The following is a 17,555-nucleotide window of genomic DNA, read 5'->3' as shown; positions in this document are numbered from 1 at the left end:
AGTGTAGAGAGGAAGGACATATAGTGCGCGATTGTCCGAGGGGAGAGGCGAGAGCACACAATCTCAGCCCCAGGAGGAACGGAGCGCTGCGCGCAGCGCATGTACACAAGAGGGAGGAGTGTGGCAGCGTAGAGCTGCGGGTAGTGCAGGTACAGAGGAGGGAGGAGTGAGAGACGCATGGTCTCGGCAGCGCAAGGCTGCAGGTAGTGCCGGTCAAGAGGAGGGAGGGGTGAGGGACGCTGCTCCCCCCTCAACCAGTGGCGAGGTAACAGGGGAGAACAGAGGTGGTTTGGTCCCCCCAACACAACGTCGGAGAAAGAAAAGAGGAATAATAAGGAAAATATGACAAGTGAAATAATAGGGAAAAAAGCCGAATGTGGTAGATAATGTAAACAGTCAGACAGTGGATGACGTGGTGGGAAGTAGTGATGGAGGGGTGGGGGAAATGTACTTGTATTATTTGAAAAGGAAAAGAAAGTGGCAACAGTGGCTCTCAGGCTAAGGAAGGAGTGACAAGTTTGGTCAAAGAGAGTCAGGAGGATGTAGAAGGCACAGTTTCTCTCAGTCCAGCATGGGCGAGGATGAGGAGAGCACAAGTTCTGAGGAAAATTAGTTTCCCAATGATTCTCAAGTGTCTGATTCGCAACAGAGAAAACGTTATGCAGTCGGCAGATACAGAAGTTCCTGCACACAACAAAAACATGAAGAATGTCAAAGTTGGAGATTTTTTTGAAGATAAGGAGATGTTTATTATTTCAGCAAGAACTCAAATGAGGATGAAGAATAATGGGGGGTACACTTCCCAGGAAGTTTTTAGACTGAGGAAAATTGTACAAAAGCTCAATAAAACAGATAATGAAGGTTGACCAGAATCCAGTATTTTAGGACGGATCCTGTGTTTTTGTATCTGTTGTGCACTCCTTTTGGAGATTATGAGTGATATAAAGTTTTCCATGCTCAATATTGAACCTTTAACGTCTATGTTTTTAACTAACTGTATGGAGGAGCCTCTCTCTCTCTCTCTCTCTCTCTCTCTCTCTCTCTCTCTCTCTCTCTCCTCCAGCTTCCTCTCTCTCTGTCTGTCCGTCTGTCTGTCTGTCTCTCTCTCTCTCTCTGGAGCAGCACTCCTGACACACTCATCTGTCTCTCTCTCTCTCTCTCTCTCTCTCTCTCTCTCTCTCTCTCTCTCTCTCTCTCTCTCTCTCTCTCTCTCTCTCTCTCTCTCTCTCTCTCTCTCTCTCTCTCTCACTGGAGCAGCACTCCCTGACACACTCTCATCTGGTCACTCTCTCTCTCCTCTCTCTCTCTCTCTCTCTCTCTCTCTCTCTCTCTCTCTCTCTCTCTCTCTCTCTCTCTCTCTGGAACAGAACTCCCTGACACACTCATCTGGTTCTCTCTCTCTCTCTCTCTCTCTCTCTCTCTCTGGAGCAGCACTCCTGACACACTCTCATCTGGTCTCTCTCTACTCTCTCTCTCTCTCTCTCTCTCTCTCTCTCTCTCTCTCTCTCTCTCTCCTCTCTTCTCTTCTCTCTCTCGCTCTCTCTCTAGACAAAAGTCTTTCTCTGGTCTGCATCCCCTTAACAATTGTGTGTATTGAGCCATACTGTATTGTACCCATTCTGCAATCTGTTAATACAAATTTCAATCAATCAATCAATCAATCTCTCTCTCTCTCTCTCTGAAGCAGCACTCCCTGACACCTATGGCAAGCCGTTTTAACATGTATTCCCGTTTTCTAGCTAGCTGGGTACCTAGCTAGCTCATTCACAAGGACAATTTTGCGAATGAACTAGCTGGGTACCCAACTATCTCATTCGCAAAGATGACCTAGCTAGCTGGGTACCCAGCTAGTTCATTCACATAGACACATTTGCGAATGAACTAGCTCACTACCTAGGTTGCAAATGTGTCAGCTAGCTGGGTACCCAGCTGCGTAGGTAGCACGTGTCTTAGCTAGTTAACTAGCCGGCTTTGTCCCATAGGCTTTACACCAAATTTTGCCTCAGCTAGTAGCTAGCTCATTCGCAAAATGGTCCTTGTGAATGAGCTAGCTGGGTACCCAGCTAGCTCATTCGCAACGACCATTTTGTGAATGAGCTATTTGGTTACCCAGCTAGCTAATGTGTTTTTGCGAATGAACTAGCTGGGTACCTAGCTAGCTCATTCGCAACGACTATTTTGCAAATGAGCTAGTTGGTTAACCAGCTAGCTAATGTGTCTTTGCGAATGAAACTAGCTGGGTACCCAGCTAGCTCATTCACAAAATAGTCCTTGTGAATGAGCTAGCTAGGTACCCAGCTAGTTCATTCGCAAAGACACATTAGCTAGCTGGGTAACCAGCTAGTTCATTCACAAAATACTCCTTGGTCCATGTCACGGCCAGCTGATACCAAGCTAGCTGCTTCCATTCATTGACAGCTGAGTAGGATGGCTGCGCCACTGTTTTCGGCTGCCTGCCGCTGCGTCCTAATATCACTGTTTGTCCTCGTTTGGTTTGTGTCTCGTATCCATCCAACAAAAATAATCTACGACCGACAACTACTCCTGGATATCCGTGACTGCTTTATGGACCTCCGTGGTGGGGATTTCATGGAGAGATCACCGGGAGAAAGGCTTCTTCCCCACCCCTGGCTGGCCAAACTACCAGCCGAACTAATACGTCCGTGCCTCGCTGTCCCCCTTCGCAAAATACGTTCGAGGAAGCGGAGAAAACGAGGAGGCGCAGCGGCCAAATGGAAAAACACCTGTCGCTCCTACCTGGTGCCCGTGGAGTTCCAGAGAACCCCGCCCCGCCGATCGTCCATGTGTGTAATTATTCCCGCCGGCTTTCATTCACCGGCCAGCCCAGAGTCTGTCTCTCCCTGGTAACTTTCATCGCCCATGGAGGCCAAATGGATGTCGCGGCGCAAACCCCCATAGCCTCCGCTCCCTGCTACAGGTGCAGCCTCCCGGGAGCTCCCCTCCCGCCCCCCCGCGGCTGGCCCTATTCAACGCTCGCTCGCTGACAAACAAGGCCTTCAACTTGAACGCTCTCTTTACGGACCGCAAACTGGATTTTCTCCTGGTGGTTGAAACGTGGATACGGACTGGTGAGCAGCCTACTCCTCTCATTCAACTTTGTCCCCCGGACTGCGATTTTATTAACACCCCTCGTCTCACAGGAGGCGGCGGAGGCGGCATAGCTGCTGTTTTAAAAAACATTTTAATTGTCTCGCTCTAAAATCGGATCCTGTCAAGAGTTTTGAAGTGCAGCTAATCAAAGTCGGACTCCTGAATCCACTACCGATTATCCTGGTCTACCGTCCCCCCGGCAACTCACTAAGTGACTTTATCTCTGAACTGTCCGTTCTCCTATCACAGACAATGCCCAGCTATGATAAAGTTTTACTGCTCGGCGATTTTAATGTTCACGTATGCTGCCCAAATAAACCCCATGTGAAGGAATTCCTGCACTTAATTGAGTCTCTTAATTTTAGCCTACATGTTAATTCCCCAACACACAAACTCGGCCACATTTTAGATTTAGTTTTAACAGCAGGTTTCTCCATCGACAACATGAAAATAGATGACCCAGTCCTCTCAGACCATTCACTGATCTCTTTTGATGCTCTGTGTTTTGTCCCCATTTCCAAAGCTATTGTCCCAGTGCGTTCCTCTCGCCACATTAACCCCTCCACTGCCATTAAGTTCCGTGATGCCTATATAGCTGCCCCTAACACCTGCAGTATTGAGGCCTCTCCTGTCCAGCACAGCACTGAGATCCTTATCTCAATGTTCAATTCCTCATGCTCCTCCATACTCGACTCTGTCACCCCCCTTAAACTCAAAAGGCCCAGACCTAGATCTCAGCCCTGGCTTGATGAGAACACCAGAGCTTTAAGGAGACAGTGCAGACAGGCCGAGCGCAGGTGGAAACACAATAAACTGCAGATCCACTATGAGATCCTTAAACATCACCTCAAACAGTATCAAGAGGCAGTTAAGGTGGCGAGAGAAAGGCACTTCTCAGAAATAATTGCCAAAAATTGTCACAATCCCAGAGTCCTTTTTTCGACCATTAACTCTTTCACCTCCCCTCCTCCCGCCCCCTGCCCTGATGCCTCCCCCTCCAAATGTGAAGAATTCCTAAACTTCTTCATTAGGAAGGTGGAAACCATTAGATTAGCCATCTCATCGTCCTCCTCCACCCCCCCTCCTACCCAGCCCCCCTGCCCGGCCCCCCCTCCTGCCCAGCCCCCCTGTCGGACCCCCCCTCCTGCCCAGCCCTCCTGCCCACTTCCCCCTCCCTCCCACCCCTCCTGCCCAGCTCTTTTGAACAACTTCCAACCCATCTCTCTAACCACTCTCAGAGAGCTGGTGGCAGGCATGCGGACTGTCACATCCCCCCTTGATGCCCTCCCTACCCATCTTCTAAAAGAGTCCATGGACATAGTAGGCCCCAGTATTTTGTCTATCATAAACAGCTCTCTGGAATCTGGCTCTGTTCCCTCCTCCCTTAAGCACGCCATGGTTGAGCCCCTCCTAAAAAAACCTAACCTAGACCCTGCTCTTTTCAATAATTACAGGCCCATATCCAAACTACCCTTCCTATCTAAGATTTTAGAAAAGGCTGTCCTGGCACAGCTCCTCCCCTTCCTACATCACAACAACCTCCTAGACAAATTCCAGTCAGGTTTCAGGGCAGGGCACAGCACTGAGACAGCGCTAGTCAAAATCTACAATGACCTGCTTCTCACCATCGACTCAGGTAGCTGTGCCATGCTCCTCCTCCTGGACCTCTCTGCCGCGTTCGACACGGTCGACCACTCCACCCTGGTCGATCGTCTCGAACACAGCCTAGGTATTGGGGGGTCTGCCCTAAACTGGTTCGCATCCTACTTGAGCAGCCGCTCCTTTTCGGTCAGTTTGGGTGGACACTCCTCCCCCACAGCTAGTCTACCGTATGGGGTCCCCCAAGGTTCCATCCTGGCCCCCATACTCTTCTCCATCTACATGCTCCCTCTGGCCGAAATCATCCAGAAACACAACATTTCATATCACTTTTATGCCGATGACTCCCAAATCTACCTTCCCCTCAACCCCTCTGACACAGCTAACCTAGACTCTCTTAAAAACTGTCTTAGGGACATAAAAAGCTGGATGGCCCTCAACTTCTTACAGCTAAATGAAAATAAAACAGAGATCATTTTGTTTGGCCCCCCCTCTTCCACCAAAACACTCTCCAACAGCCTAGGACAACTCTCCACCCACCTCAAACCCCACGTCAAGAGCCTGGGTGTAATCTTTGACCCAGAGCTCAAATTCGACCGGCAGGTAAATGCCGTAGTCAAATCATGCTTCTTCCAACTCCGCAACATCAGTAAAATAAAACCAATCCTTTCACCCGTCGACCTGGAAACGGTAGTCAATGCATTCATCACTTCACGCCTTGACTACTGCAATGCCCTCTACACCGGCATCAGTCAGGCAGCCATGTCCCGCCTCAAAATGGTCCAGCACTCTGCAGCTAGGTTCCTTACCGGCACCAGAAAGAGAGAGCACATCACACCAGTCCTAGCCTCCCTACACTGGCTCCCAGTCCCACTTAGAATAGACTTCAAAATCCTCCTCCTCACCTTTAAGGCACTATCGGGTGCAGCACCCCTATATATCACAGAGCTCATCACCCCCTATGCAGCACCCAGGTCACTAAGATCCTCCAACCAGGCTCGGCTGGTCCCCCCCCCCGCACCAGACTCAAAAAGAGAGGCGATCGCTCCTTCAAGGCCGTGGCCCCCAAGCTATGGAACCAGCTTCCCCTGGAGATCCGATCTGCCCCCTCGCTGGAGACATTTAAGGCCCGTCTAAAAACCCACTTCTATTCCCTGGCCTTCAATAAACCCTGATTCTCCCACACCCTAACTCACACACTCCCATGTAATTTTATCCTGCCCCCTCCCTCTTGTATCTCTTCTTATGCTCCTCTGTCCCCTGTGTGCTACTGTACTTTGTGTTCCCCTATCCGTGTGTTGTCCTACTGTCCTATTCTCTGAATGTACTGTCTTGTCCTGCTGTGCCTTTTTGTATTTGTGTATTTTATATTAGGACATTGATTTTAAGCTTTGATTGTTGGCTTTGGATTGTTGATTGGTTGGCTCTTGTGCTTTTAAATGTGCTATATAAATAAATTACTTGACTTGACTTGACCCAGCTAGTTCATTTGCAAAGACACATTAGCTAGCTGGGTACCCAACTAGCTAGCTTGTCTTTGCGAATCAGCTAGCTGGGTAGCTAGCTAGCTCATTTGCAAGGACACATTTGTGAATGAGCTAGTTGGTTAACCAGCTAGCTGATTCATGAGTGTTTGGGGGCGAGGACCAGGCCAGCAAGGCCTCACCTCCATACTAGTATAGCTGGGCAGGCATAACAGAGTGTGAATGAGCTAGTTTGTTAACCAGCTAGCTCATTCGCAAGGACCATTTTGTGAATGAGCTAGTTCGTTAACGAGCTAGCTCATTTGCAAGGACACATTTGTGAATGAGCTAGTTCGTTAACCAGCTAGCTCATTCGCAAGGACACATTTTGTGAATGAGCTAGTTTGTTAACCAGCTAACTCATTCGCAAGGACCATTTTGTGAATGAGCTAGCTGGGTACCCAACTAGCTCATTCGCAAAGATGACCTAGCTAGCTGGGTACCCAGCTAGCTAATGTGTCTTTGCGAATGAACTAGCTGGGTACCTAGCTAACTCTTTCACAAAATGGTCAGACACATTAGCTAGCTGGGTACCCAACTAGCTCATTCGCAAGGATCATTTTGCGAATGAGCTAGCTGCTAGCTTAGGCAAAATCTTGTGTAAAGCCTATGGGACAAAGCCGGCTAGTTAACTAGCTGAGACACGTGCTACCTAGCTAGCTGGGTACCCAGCTAGCTGACACATTTGCAACCTAGGTAGTGAGCTAGCTCATTCGCAAATGTGTCTTTGCGAATGAGCTAGCTCGGTACCCAGCTAGTTCATTCGCAAAATGGTCCTTGCGAATGAGCTAGCTAGGTACCCAGCTAGTTCATTCGCAAAGACACATTAGCTAGCTGGGTTAACGAACTAGCTCATTCACAAAATGTGTCCTTGTGAATGAGCTAGCTGGTTAACGAACTAGCTCATTCACAAATGTGTCCTTGCGAATGAGCTAGCTCGTTAATGAACTAGCTCATCCTTTGTCCTCACCATCCGCCCCCAAACACCCTCCACCCCCAAACACCCTCTGCTCCGCCCCAAAACAGCCCTCCGTTCCACCCCCAAACACCCTCCGCCCCCAAACACCATCAGCTAGCTGGTTAACCAACTAGCTCATTCACAAAATGGTCCTTGCGAATGAGCTAGCTAGCTACCCAGCTAGTTGATTCGCAAGGACAACCTAGCTAGCTGGGTAACCAGCTAGCTCATTCGCAAAGACATATCTGCAACCTAGGTAGTGAGCTAGCTCATTTGCAAATGAGTCTTTGTGAATGAACTAGCTGGGTACCCAGCTAGCTAGGTCATCTTTGCGAATGAGCTAGTTGGGTACCCAGCTAGTTCATTCGCAAAATTGTCCTTGTGAATGAGCTAGCTAGGTACCCAGCTAGCTAGAAAACGGGAATAAATGTTAAAACGGCTTGCCATATTGATTAAAAGAAACAAGTAAAATCCCACGTTGTTGGTTTGTTCCTGCTCAGAACAGGATTCCTAAATTACCACTATGACCATGTCCACCATCTCCCCTCCTAGAAGATGCCAGCAATGTTGTTCTACCAGTATTAAATGTGTAAAGATCATTATATTCCAAGATGTCTTCTTCCTGTTACATTATTCCTACCCCTTCTCGATTATCTGAGACAAAGGGAACATTGTTTGGAACCGGTATTAAGCCTCAAATGATGACGCAGAGGTCTGCTTTTAAATCGCTCATTTCATTCACAGTGGCAGACTGTATTCACATGACATTAGCTATAGTGCATTAGCCCCCAGAAAACGTCCCCTATAATTCACTATAATCACACACAAGACCACATGCGCCCAGAGCCTTTTAACCTGTGGCTGTTGTGCGCCTGTGCGTTCATCTTCAAACCTAACTGCAACCAGCGCATAGGTACATAATTATGTTATATTACAGCCAATCTGTCATTGTCATGTGTCTGTGGCCACATCATTGCCCCATCTTCTTACACACGTGCATGCCCCCCCCCCCCGACACACAAACACACACGTATACTCAACGTCATTTCAATGCAAAGCACAGGTTGTTGTGTTTCAGTCAAGTGTGTGATAACTGCCTTGTTCCATCTTCTCTCTGCCTTCTTCCCTTTCTCTGCCCTGCACCCCCCCCTACACAAGCATTCTGCTCTTCCTTTATTCTGTTCCCTTCAGGGGACAGGTGGTAATTGTGTCTTGTGTTCACTTATGTGTCACATCAGCCACATCAGCTCCACATCAGCTCCACATAGAATAGAATGGAATAGAATAGAAATACTTTATTCATCCCGAGGGAAATTTGGTACTACAAATCGCTCACAGTAAACAGTAAACATGTAGGTAGACAGACACACATCACGTATAAGAATAACAATAAGCCTAAGAATAAAAATAAAATACGGTTCGGGATATACATTTCCTATGGTACATTCTAAAAATATACAGAAATATACAGTAAGTGTAAATTTGTACTGTCGGTATTAAAATTATAGTAAAAGTCCAGGAAGATAGTACTTGTCCAATTATCTAGCGGTCTCAGTCAATGAGTCAGCTAAATGTCCCCATTGGAAGGGTGTAGGCAAACGACTTATAAATTGAACCAAAAGAAACAATTCAGACTTTGTAAGAATGTTCATTTATTGGGACTCCATGTCCAAACATTCCGTTATTTGGATAACTGTATTGCCATCATCACCAGGTGGTCAATTAGGCAAGCGGTTAGCTAGTAGCTGGTAGTTAGTAGCAGCTTAAGTCTGTAGATAGTAGTACTTGTTAGCAGTTAGCCAGCAGCGTACATTCAGACGTTAGTGGATAATGTCAGTATAGAGGTCGATATGGCATTTGGTAATGTCCAGCAGAGTCGACACGGATAACAGTTTGTTGATGGTCAGGTTACAGTTAGTAACTGTCAGCGTTTAGCATTGGATAGCAGCATTTAGCAACTGTCAATAGTCGATAGCATTTAGTCAGTAGTCTGTAGTCAGATTATTTACCTATACAAAGGAAAGGAAATAAACGGCATTAATTAATAACTAGATATATAAATGAAAGGATAATTGCGGATATTAACGGCGCATACAATGCAACGTAACGTTGGCCAGTCAGTTCGCCCACAGGGCTTTTCACCTTACAGCCTATGGTCAAGAGTGTCACTTAAATAGCATGACGCGGCGGCGCAGAGACAGCTTACCTGTCCAGAGTCACAATACACGTTCCAAAGTGCGTCCACTAGGCGGCACCAGACAATAACTAACGCATGCAATAAATGTTACTTATGATAATAATGATAATAATAATAATGAACATATTGGGAAAAACGTCTGTGAGAACTGGGGTCTGGAGCACAGCCCAATTGCTGAATACACGAGAAGAGATAGGAGCGGTTTCAAGGGTGTTTAATGTCAATTGAGCAACACAGGAATTGGGGGAAATAGAACAGGGTTATGTTCTGTCTTGTGGCTGCCGCGGCGGCAGTGAGCGAGCAAGCGGTCCTGGTGCTTGTCTTGGGAGCTGCTGGGTTGCAGCGGGAGAACAAGTGTTCCTCTTCGGGAACAGGTGACGTCCAGGCAGGGACGGCGGTCCTTTGAGGCACAGGAGAGAAACAGGTTAGAGTAAGGCAAATACACGGTTGGTATCTAGCAGAGCTTTCGGCAGATACGTCGTACCTGGGCAGTGGTAATTAATACCACGACAGCTTCTGGTCAGCGTCGAGGTGTAGAAGTAGTCCCCCCATGAGGGAAGGATTGAGTGCAGCTGTGGAGAGTGGGGTGCTTGCCTGTGTGTGAATTAGGGGGATGGAATACAGCTGGGTGAATGAGGGTAAAGGAAGGGGTGACTGGAGAAAGAGATGATGAGGAGGAGTGTGCAGTGGATGGAGAGGGGGATGAAGAGGAGCGTGTGGAGGACGTGAGGGGAAAAGGAGGGGGAGTGAAGTAGGCCCGTGCTGTGATTATGACAGGACCCCCCCCTCTACGGGCGCCTCCCGGCGGCCCAGGTTTGTCAGGGTGAGCCCGATGAAAGTCCCGGACGAGATCCGGATCCAGGATCATCGACCGGGAGATCCAGCTCCACTCCTCCGGGCCGTAGCCCTCCCAGTCGACCAGGTACTGGAAGCCGCGGCCGCGTCGCCGCACGCCCAGCAACTCCCGGACCACGTAGGCCGGGTGGTCGTCTATCACCAGCGGAGGAGGGGGCTCTGGAGCAGGGGGAGACAGGGGACTGGAGACCACCGGTTTGAGCTGGGAGACATGGAAGGAAGGGTGAATGCGCATATGGGGGGGGAGCTGGAGCTTGACAACAGAGGGATTTATGAGGGACAGGATCTTGTAGGGCCCCACGAAACGGGGGGTTAGTTTCCGTGAGACGGATTTGAGTGGCAGGTCCCGAGATGAGAGCCATACCATCTGACCTGGTACATAGGCGGGAGCCGGGGGCCGGTGGCGGTCGGCGAAGCGCCGGTTCTGGTCCGCAGTCCAGAGCAGCGCAGCCCTCGTCTCCTCCCAGATCGTCCTGCAGCGACGGAGATGGTCTTGCACCGACGGCACGGCGATCTCCTCTTCCTGGGCAGGGAACAGCGGGGGTTGGTAGCCCAAAGATTGCTCAAAGGGGGACTGACCTGTGGCCGCCGAAGACAGGGAATTGTGGGCGTATTCAACCCATGGCAGGAAGGCGCTCCAGCCGGAGGGGTCCCGGGCTGTCACGCAGCGGAGTGCGGATCCCAGGTCCTGGTTGGCCCGCTCCGACTGGCCGTTGGTCTGTGGGTGGAACCCGGAGGAGAGGCTGACCGTGGCCCCCAGAGCCCGACAGAAAGCCCTCCAGACCTGGGATATGAACTGAGGGCCCCTGTCGGAGACGATGTCTGCCGGGATCCCATGGAGTCGGAAGACGTGGAGTACCATCAGGTCAGCAGTCTCTGCAGCAGAGGGGAGTTTGGGAAGAGCAACGAAGTGCACAGCCTTTGAGAAACGATCAACAATGGTGAGGATGGCAGTGTTACCGTGTGAGAGGGGAAGGCCGGTGACGAAGTCCAGGGCAACGTGCGACCAGGGCCAACCGGGGACTTGGAGCAGACGAAGGAGCCCGGCGGGCGGTCGATGGGAGGCCTTCGCACGAGCACAGACGGTGCACGCCAGGACGAAAGCGCGGTGTTGTCTCTCATGGTGACCCACCAGAAGTGCCTCTTCAGCAGGGATAGTGTCCGGTCGATCCCCGGGTGGCACGCGAACCGGGAAGCGTGAACCCACTCGAGCACCTGGGAGCGGACAAGGTCAGGGACAAAAAGCCGGTTAGGTGGACCGTTACCTGGGTCCGGCTGGGCACGCTGTGCCTCCCTGACGATGGACTGGATCTCCCAGGTGGCGGTGGCCACCAGACAGGAAGTGGAAAGGATGGTGTCGGGGTGTGTGGGACCCTCCTCAGGGACGAACTGCCGGGAGAGGGCGTCTGGCTTGGTGTTCTTGGAACCAGGCCGGTAGGTCAGGGTGAAATTAAACCTAGCGAAGAACAGCGCCCAGCGAGCCTGGCGAGAGTTCAGGCGTTTGGCCGTTGAGACGTAGGCGAGGTTCTTGTGGTCCGTCCAAACCAGGAAGGGGACCTCCGATCCCTCCAGCCAGTGCCTCCATTCCTCCAGGGCTAGCTTGACCGCTAGGAGCTCCAGGTTCCCGATGTCGTAGTTGACCTCGGCTGGGGTTAGGCGGCGTGAAAAAAAGGCGCAGGGGTGCAGCTTCTGGTCGGTGGCGGAGCGTTGGGAAAGAACCGCCCCCACTCCGGTGCAGGAGGCGTCCACCTCCACCACGAACTGGCGGGACGTGTCCTGCTGGACGAGGATGGGAGCGGTGGTGAAGCGCCGGCGCAGCTCGGCGAAGGCGGAGTCCACTGCGTCGGACCAGACGAAGGGCACAGAAGGCAAGGTGAGTTGGGTGAGGGGCGCCGCAACCAGGCTGTAGTCCCTGATGAAGCGCCGATAAAAGTTGGCAAATCCCAGGAAGCGTTGGAGCTGTTTGACGTTGCTGGGACGGGGCCAGTCGGACACCGCTCTGATCTTCTCGGGGTCCGCCCGGATCTTGCTGCCCTCAATGATGTAGCCGAGGAAGCCGATGGAGGAGACGTGGAACTCGCACTTCTCTGCCTTGACGAACAGCTTGTTCTCCAGAAGACGCTGGAGGACCCGGCGGACGTGCTGGACATGCTCCTCCATGGAGCGGGAGAAGATCAGGATGTCGTCTAAGTAGACGAATACGGAGCGGTGGAGTACGTCACGGAGAACGTCATTGACGAGGGCCTGGAAGACAGCAGGGGCGTTGGTCAGTCCAAAGGGCATTACCTTGTACTCGAAGTGGCCAAGTGGTGTCTTGAAGGCCGTCTTCCACTCGTCTCCCTCCCGCATGCGGACAAGGTGGTAGGCATTCCTGAGGTCCAGTTTTGTGAAGATGGTGGCACCTTGCAGGGGCTCAAAAGCAGAGTCGATTAAAGGCAGGGGGTATTTGTTCTTTACCGTGATGTTGTTGAGACCCCGGTAATCGATACAGGGGCGAAGGGAACGATCCTTCTTGGAAACGAAGAAGAATCCTGCGCCGACAGGAGAGGAGGAGGGGGTGATTATGCCCAAAGCCAAGGATTCGTGAACGTACTTCTCCATTGATTTTCTCTCTGGGCGCGAGAGGTTGAACAGGCGACTAGCGGGGAGTGGTGCCCCGGGGAGTAAATCAATGGCGCAGTCATATTGGCGATGAGGAGGCAGGGAGAGAGCCTGTTGTTTGCTGAGAACCGCTTTTAAATCGTGGTAGGCCGGCGGAATTGCAGACAGATCAATGTTCTCATTGGGGGGGTGCGAACCGGCGCCCTCTAGTGGCGGCCGAGCCGACTGCAGACAAGCGACGTGACAGTGAGCGCTCCAGCTGGTCACTAGGCCGGTAGGCCAATTGATTACGGGATTGTGTAACTTGAGCCAAGGCATGCCCAGGACAATGGGATTGTGGGGAGAGTTGGTAACGTGAAACCGAATATTCTCGCTGTGATTCCCGGATAGCAGAAGGCGAAGGGGTACGGTGTGGCGAGTAATCCGCGTGAGAAGTTTCCCGTTTAACCCCCGGGCGTCACAGGGTATCGGCAAGGCGTCAGTAGCGATGTTGTAACGGGAGACTACTCCGGCGTCGATGAGGTTCAACCATGGCAGATAACGGGAGTGATTGGTTATTCAGACACAGCGTGGCGCGGAATAGCATGTTTAGGCCGGAGCTGGGAGCGATATCAAGACTCGAACAGACGCCCAGCGCTACTGTCGAGCCCCGTCGTTTGGGCGAAGCGAGCATGAGGCAACAGAGTGACCTGTTTGACCGCAGTACAGGCATGCTTCTGTAGCGAGCCTGTGTCGGCGTTCGCTGGGAGGGAGACGTGAGCGGTTGAGATCCATGGGCTCGGAGGAACTATTTTTTCAGCGCGGGCGGCGCGACAAGGCGGACCGGGTATAGGCGAACGAGCAGTGCTAGCTCTCTCTCGACGACGTTCCCGAAGACGCAGGTCCAGTTCCCTGGCCAAATGGATTAGCTCGCTCAGGGAGGTGGGTCTTTCTTTGGACGCAAGCTCGTCTTTAATAGCGTCATTCAAGCCCTGGCGAAATGCGCCTCGCAACGGTGTGTCCCCCCAGTCGTAGCCGGCGGCGAGGATGTGGAAATCGATAGCGTATTCGCTTACGCTGCGGCTTCCCTGGCGGATCGAAAACAAGCCGGAGGCCCCCTCTGAGCCATCTGGAGGGTGGTCAAACACTTTACGCATGTCGTCGACGTACTCGGAGTACGAATTGCAGAGGAAGGAATTGTTGAAGTGGAGAGCGGTGGCCCATTTCAACGCCGCGCCCGTGAGCAGCGCCGACAGGTAAGCTACTTTAGACCCATCGCTGTGAAACGTGTGGGGTTGTTGTTCGAACACTAACGAGCACTGGAATAAAAATGCACAGCATTTGGAGACGCTTCCGTCGTAACGTTCTGGTGCGGGGACAGGGGGTTCTCTATGCGGGGGGCTTGGTGCAGCGGGGGTAGCGGGGGTGGCCTTGCTGTGCCAAGTGTGCCTCGATACGTAGATACTGTGTTTCTCGCTCAACGGAGTCGAGGGCGAGAGCGGCCAGCTGCGCCGTGACGGCGTCTAGGGAGTGAGCGAGTTGGTCAACCCGGGCGGTCTGGCCGTTGATGATACTCACAGACTGCTTCTGAAACTTCTTCCATTCCTCGGTCTCGTGTACAGCTGGTGCTGTCATCGTTAGGTCGTGGTATTCTGTGAGAACTGGGGTCTGCAGCACAGCCCAATTGCTGAATACACGAGAAGAGATAGGAGCGGTTTCAAGGGTGTTTATTGTCAATTGAGCAACACAGGAATTGGGAGAAATAGAACGGGGTTATGTTCTGTCTTGTGGCTGCCGCGGCGGCAGTGAGCGAGCAAGCGGTCCTGGTGCTTGTCTTGGGAGCTGCTGGGTTGCAGCGGGAGAACAAGTGTTCCTCTTCGGGAACAGGTGACGTCCAGGCAGGGACGGCGGTCCTTTGAGGCACAGGAGAGAAACAGGTTAGAGTAAGGCAAATACACGGTTGGTATCTAGCAGAGCTTTCGGCAGAGACGTCGTACCTGGGCAGTGGTAATTAATACCACGACAGCTTCTGGTCAGCGTCGAGGTGTAGAAGTAGTCCCCCCATCAGGGAAGGATTGAGTGCAGCTGTGAAGAGTGGGGTGCTTGACCGCGTGCGAATTAGGGGGATGAAATACAGCTGGGCGTATGAGGGTAAAGGAAGGGGTGACTGGAGAAAGAGAGGATGAGGAGGAGTGTGCAGTGGATGGAGAGGGGGATGAAGAGGAGCGTGTGGAGGACGTGAGGGGAAAAGGAGGGGGAGTGAAGTAGGCCCGTGCTGTGATTATGACAACGTCGGATAATTCTCCAGTACTGTCACTCTGTGCTCAGTGATGCAGTGAGGCACAGTGATGCATTGTAAAGTCTGATGGCTGTCGGAATGAAGGACTTCCTGTGCCATTCAGTGCTACATCTAGGGAGTCTGGCACTGAACGTGCTCCTTCTGTCAGCCAAGTCTGTGTGTAGTGGGTGAAGCTTAGCAAGGCTCCTCTCCGCCACCACCACTAGAGAGTCCAGATCCACCCCTACCACATTACTGGCCTTCCTGACCACCTTCTCCAGTCTGTTTGTGTCCCCCGCTCACATCAGCTCCACATCAGCCACATCGGCTCCACATCGGCTCCACATCTGCTCACCATAGAGCCATTTCCCTGAAAGAAGTATAGTATAGAATAGATGTATTAGAGGGTTAGAACCACTCTTATAACAGTGTCGATATAGAGGGAAAGGGTGTTTGATGTTTTTAAGCTGTCAGTCATTCAAAGTACAGTAATTACATTAGCTGCATGTAATAAGATGTATATATATATATACACACAGATTGGTGCTTTAAAGTTCAAGATTAGTTCCAGACAGTTAGTTCCATGTCATACTCTCCACTTTGTGCAACTTTGAAGTACTTTGTGCTAGAATGAATAGGATTAATTCTGGCCCTCACTCATTATCCTCTACTGGCTAATTTGAACAGGATTTTCTCTCTATCTCTCTCTACCGCCCTCTCTCTCTCTCTCTACCGCCCTCTCTCTCTACCGCCCTCTCTCTCTCTCTCTCTCTCTCTCTCTCTCTCTCTCTCTCTCTCTCCCTCCCCTCCCCTCCCCCTGACATACTAATTTCCCTCCTCTCCTCTTCTCCTCTATGCTTTCAGAGAGGTGGAAGGTGAGCTGGAGGTGGTATGGCAGGCAGCCAAGCGGGAGAACACGAGGATCAGGGATACTGTGCTGCAGTGCAGCCCCACCAGGGGGCTCTAGATCCTGGGTGTTCGGCATGGACTCCTCCTTGAATGGCCATCTGATGCTTCAGGAGCGTCTCACCACCCCCACCACCCCAGGCTTCCTGGCAGAGTGTCAGCAGCGGCATCCCCAGCCACCAGCAGAGCCCCGTGTTCGACTCAGACTCAAGACCAGCTTAACTCGCCATACGAAAGCGAGAAAACCTGTACCTGTTGTATAACTGTGAGGCTTCTCCAACGACTTTTTTTTCATACCGGTAGTAAGGCTGAGACGATATGCCATTTGGAAGAATTGATAAATCGGGACAAAATTATCGATAAATATCGATTTTTTTATTATTCTTAAAAAAGAAAAAAATACTATTATTTAACGTTAGTTTGTGTGTGTGTGTGTGTGTGTGTGTGTGTGTGTGTGTGTGTGTGTGTGTGTCACGTGCACTCACTAGTTTTTGCAATGCTGTAGTTGGCCCATGACACACACACACAAACTAACGTTAAATTTTCTTTTAATATAAAATAGATAATTATCGATGAGTGGTCTCAGCCTTAACCGGTAGTATAACTAAAGATAATTGAGTAAAGGAAGAGGGCAATCAGCGGGAAAATGAGCGGGAGGCGATGTCATCGTTGAGAGTCAACACCACATCATTGGCGAAAACTGTTGTATGTGCGCACCTACACTTGTCTGTGGAATATCAATGAACTGCTTAAATATCAGGAATGTAAATTTCAATATTTTCAAATGTTTATGTTAAATCCAAATCACTAGCCTAGCTTGCGGCTTACATCAAAAAACTGTATAAATACTTGATGAATTGAAGTTAATGGAGATTTGATTTAACAACAGCAAAACTATATCAAAGCATCCATTTACAAACTCTCTCACAACTTGTGCAGTATAATCCAAGTCACATTTATCCAGTAGTATGCTCAGTACTTCACAAACACTTTTTCGCTGAAACCTTGCTCACGAAAACATGTCCGGTTCAATGCTGCTCCCCGTTCCTCTCAGGGGCCAAACCAGTAATAGCTGGGTGGGCATCTGTAATATCTCCCCTCTTCCCTGTAAGATTGCCCCTCTGAATAATAGGGGAATCAGCCAAGGTGTCCCGGACAGAAGCTGTACCAGACTGTGTAATATCTGTCCAGAGTCACCAAGATGGCAGACAGTTTCTCCTCATTGACCCTCAGTCCTCATATCCCTCCTAGTTACACATACACACAGTCCTCATATCCCTCCTAGTTACACATACACACAGTCCTCATATCCCTCCTAGTTACACATACACAGTCCTCATATCCCACCAGGTGAGAAACGGTTGTTTGAGGTGTGGGGGAGGAAAACCGTACAACAGAACTTGAGGCCAGGGTTTCTGTGCTAGTGTGTCCTCCCCCAGAGTGGGCTTGGTTATGGGTTTCAGCAAGAACCACCTCTTGAAGGAGAACAGAACACATCCACCTTTGCCTTTCCAAACCGCTTCCACCACTCTTTACCTGAGGGTCCTC

General features: G+C 50.8%; 1 protein-coding gene across 1 annotated transcript in view; it reads left to right on the top strand.

Annotated features, from left to right (window-relative positions):
• The window catches only part of cep89 (centrosomal protein 89), a 371,884-nt gene extending 354,616 nt beyond the window's left edge, over positions 1–17,268 (top strand). The window contains exon 19 of the mRNA XM_084337069.1: positions 15,966–17,268. Within this exon, the coding sequence (XP_084193195.1) occupies positions 15,966–16,068 (103 nt within the window). The 3' untranslated portion in view covers positions 16,069–17,268. The remainder of the gene's footprint in view (positions 1–15,965) is intronic.
• Positions 17,269–17,555: the final 287 nt, after the last annotated feature.

The sequence above is a fragment of the Notolepis coatsorum genome (assembly GCF_963971535.1).
Source record: "Notolepis coatsorum genome assembly, chromosome: 20".
NCBI lineage: Eukaryota > Metazoa > Chordata > Actinopteri > Aulopiformes > Paralepididae > Notolepis > Notolepis coatsorum.
The sequence above is the reverse complement of the archived record's forward strand: the minus strand, read 5'-3'. Positions and strand labels throughout refer to the sequence as shown.